The sequence below is a fragment of the Vigna unguiculata genome, chromosome 5 (assembly GCF_004118075.2).
Source record: "Vigna unguiculata cultivar IT97K-499-35 chromosome 5, ASM411807v1, whole genome shotgun sequence".
NCBI classification, from domain to species: domain Eukaryota; kingdom Viridiplantae; phylum Streptophyta; class Magnoliopsida; order Fabales; family Fabaceae; genus Vigna; species Vigna unguiculata.
The window spans coordinates 13,385,304-13,390,699 of NC_040283.1; the positions used below are offsets into that span (position 1 = coordinate 13,385,304).

The 5,396-nt window shown below is 31.8% G+C and overlaps 1 protein-coding gene across 5 annotated transcripts; it reads left to right on the top strand.

Moving 5' to 3' along the window:
• Nucleotides 1-726: 726 nt before the first annotated feature.
• Nucleotides 727-5,015, top strand: LOC114185492. 5 transcript variants are annotated; one of them, XR_003604820.1, is made up of 7 exons: nt 727-830; nt 973-1,195; nt 1,290-1,409; nt 3,686-3,801; nt 3,926-4,132; nt 4,212-4,411; nt 4,811-5,015. XR_003604820.1 is itself a non-coding variant. In XM_028073239.1 (4 exons), exons 1-3 carry the CDS (start codon nt 821-823, stop codon nt 4,409-4,411), a joined length of 417 nt encoding a protein of 138 aa, XP_027929040.1. In that variant the 5' UTR covers nt 757-820; the 3' UTR covers nt 4,811-5,015. The 5 variants fall into 5 exon arrangements, 2 of the variants coding, with proteins under 2 accessions (XP_027929041.1, XP_027929040.1); XR_003604818.1 differs by having other exon boundaries at nt 3,686-4,132; XR_003604819.1 differs by lacking the exon at nt 3,686-3,801 and having other exon boundaries at nt 731-830.
• The last annotated feature ends 381 nt before the right edge of the window (nt 5,016-5,396 follow it).

Sequence of the window (5,396 nt, forward strand, 5' to 3'; positions counted from 1 at the left end):
AATTTTGAAATTAGTTAATTTCAAAACTTTGAACCAATTTAATCTTTCATCTTTCGAAAATGAATAAAAAAAAAGAAGCTTCATGTATGGAGCATGCCCATAAAGCTTCGCAATTTCACAGGGAAAAAAAAAAGTAAGAAAACGGGATTGGTTGAATTTCAAAAGTTTGACCAAAATATAGATAAGAAGATTTAGCTTGTATAAATCTTTATTAGTTTGATACCCATTATATAAACTGTTCTAGTATAATAAGGATATATAGGTATTTCTGTGTGAAAATTCGTTAATCTAATTTTAATTTTGTTTTCTATTTAATATATGTATCTATAGTAGATACATAGGTTAAAAAAATACATGTATTTTGGTATGATAATGATTTTAATTCAATAATGTATATATTAAAAAAAACATAAAAATGATTATTTTTTTATTAAAATTCATCTATCAAACTAATCTCTTTGTACTATTTTTATTTAAATTGAATATTTCAGTTATACAAAAGAGAAAATTAGATTCCTGTCTGTCTCCTTTTAAATCCTTGGTTTGTAAATAATTGTTTGGCGCTATTGGGATCCATGCCATGGCCTAGGACATAATTAGGACATAATTAGAGTGACGTTGATTTCAATTTAATTAGCCTGTTTGTCATTTTGAGATTAATATGAAGGTTGAACTTTGAGTCTTTTATTAAAATGCATAACATCATCATCCTTGAACGTTGTTAGAAAGGGACCATCACAATGTAAAGCACATCAAACACAGAAACTCGCAATATGAGTAACATTTTTTCTCTCGTAATGATTGAGAGAACCTTGGCATAATGATATCGGGTAAGGATTGAAATTTCGGAAATAGTCTCTTAGGAATAAAATTGTGCATATTTAGCCTTCATTCATTACTGTTTTTTGTTTTTTTATCATGTGAATTGAAATTTGGCTCCTATTTTACTATATTTACACCCTTATGCCCCAGACAAAAATACTCCCCATTCTCCAGAGGGCGCATGACCTCTCATCATGTTAATTCTCTTCTTCCCCGTTAACAACCAGAACATGCAGATGCTGCTGATTCTTGATATTTCTTCCCTAATTTATAATCACAACACCATTTTCTCTCCTAACTCCTCCCTTCCTCCTTCTCTAATTGGTGGACGATTGGCGGACGATTCCGACCGCCACGACCACCGCCAAGACAGGTTTGTTCGTAATTTCCGTTCTGGTTTCTTTCTCCTGTAACCTAAATTCCTATTTTCGTAATCCTAGATTTCTGATTTTGTGATTTCCGACCAGGACGACCCATTTTGTGAATCTAATTGTTGTAGCTGCTGCCATTAATCGCTGTTCATCCTTCAATCTTCCTCCAATTTCAATTTCGTAGCTGCTGCCATTAATTGCTCATTTGGATTGGAGGTAACCATATCGATCCATTGCTTTTAATTGAGATGAACGATTGGTCTGGATTGTTTGTTGATGTTTGTGTAGTAAAATGTTGTTGGATTGTGTGGAGAAAGAATCTAAGTGTAGGAAATCATGGAGAGGGGCGAGGGCTAGAATTTCAGAACTGAGGCCTTGGAAGACACAAGGCCTCTTGAACACTTAGACTTTTCTTGTTATTCTTTTCCCTATTTTCCTATAACAATCCAGGACTGGAATAATTTCATCTGTTTATAAGTAATACACTCCTCTCTATTTTCCTTCATAATTTTTCAAGCACTGAACATACAGAAAACCATTAAAAACATACCACTGAAATATTCTTCAAGCAACTTGTATCACCCCATATATAGTTAATACTTTGTAACATGACTAAAAGATTATACTTAATGCCACATCATGATATTCTCTCAACATTTATGTAGTGAACAAATAACATAGTAGCCACTAGTCATATATAATGTACAAAACTAAGTTCAACAACAGAGAAGAGTATAGCTTTACTTTTTCACTTCTTTTTTCACTTCTTTTATCATGTGTACAAATCAAGAATATTTTGATACTGACAACAAATAAATTGACAACAAATAAATAGGCAGAACATGGCTACTAGTGAGAATATAATCACATATTGTTTCATCAATCATCTAAACAATGTGGCAAATAGGAAACATGTATAAGCATAGTTGACACAATATATATTGATATTAACTTCATATCAATAAATATACCTGTAAAGAAAATCCATCTCCCGAACTTCCTTTAGTATCAACACTTTCTGTTATGGAAACATGTTGCTATACATATATGATTCTCAGATAATGTGGAAATAGCATTTAACATTAAAAAAAAATCCAATCTAATTCATTCTAATCGAATATACCACTTCAAAAGTACTCAGTGGAAGAAAGCCTACAAAAAGAAACCAAACCTTGATTCCTTGGAACAGATAAATATTTCTGGCATGAATGCTCATATAATATTTCTCCAAAGAACCCTTTTGCTGCCCCATCCGATTTTGCAATTAAGCCACTGAGATGGAGAGTGAAAAATGCTTGCTTACTAAGCACTTTACCTACACTTCTTTCACCTTCCACAAAGCCAACCACGCAACAATCCGAATAAACTTGCTCAGCGCCCAAATTTTTGCAGCATCATAGAGCTTGATCCCCTTAGTTTCCATTCTCCTGAAACAAGAAGAATACTTAATATTAAGTTGGGAGACCAGAACCAGAGCTCCGGTCACAGAAAAACAGAAATTAAAAAAGAGAAAACTGTCTGAATGAGAAGCGAGCATACATAATTACTGATAACCAAGAAACATACTCACATACTCATAAATTGCTTTTCTTAGTGTGTTTATGGATTGTTATGTTATTGTGTATGATGAGTCAATTGTGTTGTGTTATTGTGTATGTTTCATGATTGAATTGATTTGTAATCTGAGTATGGTATGGCAGAATCTTTTAAGCTCGTGATTTACATTTTGGATTGAAATGAGTCAATTGCTTTTCATTTAGTTCATTTATTTTGAAGTTGTCTGCATAATTTTTAAATATGTTATACCGGCTGTCAATTTGCCAATTTTCATTACAAATGCTTGTTTGATCTTTTCTTATTGTGAGACTCTGCTTTTTTTTTTTCTTGGTCTTATTGTGAATCAGTGAGTATATAGGCATGGTGATTTAATAAGTGGTTGCTGAAAGCATTTAAAAAAATCAAGTAATCAAGTAAGCGGTAGTTTTAGTTAATTAAACTTAGCATGATATATAGCTTTTAAGTTTAAAGAATAGGGGTTGAAAATGATGGGTTGTAGAGTAAATTGGAGAGACAAAGAAGAAGGTATGAATCCAATCCAAAACACAAGAAAAAGGATTTTATCTTAGTGGGCTTGGGTGTTTAGGATAATGTGGAGGATATTAATATTTTGTTCGAAGTTTGATTAACATGCAGTTGCAATCTATCATATTTTATGAGTCAATTCTATCAGAATTTTATCTCCAAAGTGCATCAATCCCCATCATCTTGTTATTAATGAGAACAAACGGAAGAGAGGTATGACATTTTGTTCAAAGTGTACTGCTACTTTCCTGCTAATATTGTTGACTTTGGTTTGGTTCTAAAAATTATGAAAAAAGAATATATTTATTATTTGTGATGCTTCCGTGATTGCATTTCCATGTCCTCTCTTCATTACAACATTATGATTATGATGAGTATCAAGTGTAAGTGGTACTGGTACTGGTGCCTAGGGATGGAGATTGTTCTGTGGAACCTTTTTAGACAACTAGTGTGCATGGTGCGGATATAACGGGGCATTTTCTTCGCCCCCTTCTCACGCTCACCAGATAACGTTCAATTCATATAGGTAGCAGAAACTAATTAGTTCTGTACTAGGTTACTGTTATAAATTTTTTGGGTAACATGTGTCAAGCATATAATCATACCATTTAAGAATTGAGGTTACTAAAATTGTCAATTATCATTGATAGGCATGGATTATGATAAATTTAAAACCCAGCAGAAAGAGCATACTAATCATATGGATGCTCTTGAAGAAAACTATCTATACGATCGCCGGGTCATGAATTTGCTCTCTAAAGACATTAGAGAGGAGATGGAAAAATTTCAGTGTAAGCATTCCAAAAACTTAGAAGCTTTGATGCAAGAAAATGAGGAAGGGCGGTCAGTGTTGTCAGGTAATTTTATTTATTTTTATTAAAAAAAAAAAGAATTGAAATTTTTTATTTATTTGCTTTTATTTATTTTTTTTTTCAGAGAAAGAAATGTTGGATATGGAAAGGGAGAAAATGGATAAAACCTTCAAAAAGCTGAAAATTTGTAGAATGGAGAGAGAACCGAAGTTGGAGCGAATGAAGGACCATATTTCAGAGCTAGAAACGGGTGTGAAAACGGTAAACATGGATAATGAAGTTATGATCAGAGATTTATCCGAAAAGATTGAAAACTTGAAGTAGGTATGTGATGTTTGTAATTAGTCCTGAGTTATTTGATTTGCAAATTTATAGCTGCAATGTAGGCTGATTGATTGGAGCTGGTTTGTAGGACATTGCATACTTGTTTGTTTTATAATTTGGCGTGAACTAGGCTTGGATGGGATCATGATTTGATATATAGGCTGCAGTTATTGGTAATACACTAGTATGGCCACCTATCCACACACTTGACACCTTTGCACTTTGTCATGGTGATCTAGTGTAACCGTTTTACAAATACATACATTTTCTGTATAGTATGGAATATGAAATTTAATTTGCATTTGACCTGGTATTATATAGGTGAAATATTATCTTTCCTTTGCTGCATATTGAATTTATATGTATTTTCTGTATTCTTTTAATTTTTTTTGTGAGCAGAGGAGGGCTGAGGCTGCATGGATATGGTGGAGTGTTCAAGTCATGACTACGTTACTTTTAATTACATTTTAATTGAATTTATATGTATTTTCTGTATTTTTCAATTTATAGTCTTTGATTTTGAACAATGATTACGAGTTGTTTAGTTTTTTTAACCATGAGCATGGTCTAATAAATAGTTTCTGTATCACCAGCTTTTTTTTCCTACCTAAGGCAGTCTATTTTTACAATTTAATTGTGTTTACTTGTTAAGGTTGGCTGGTCCGTACAATGTTTATATCTTTTATTTATTTTATTTAGTTTCCTAATAAGCTGACAAGTGTATATAATTATATTTTAAAATCTCATTAACAAATATTAAGGAATGTCTCCCGAACATTAAACTTATTTTTCTCCTCTTCATTAATAAATATATATATACTTAATAATTATAATTATTCCAATATGAAAACAGTACTACAATGATTCTTTTTTCTCTTCATTAATTCATATTTAATAGTTATAAATGAAATTTTTCTTATTAAAACACTCCCACTCTAAAAAATCATTTTTTAATGATAACTCTTATTTTACTTTATAAAAAAAT

Excerpts from the sequence above, each read along its gene's own strand:
- LOC114185492 (XM_028073240.1), top strand. Across the intron at positions 4,133-4,211 it reads AGGGCGGTCAGTGTTGTCAG|AGAAAGAAATGTTGGATATG; the intron begins GTAATTTTATTT and ends TTTTTTTTTCAG.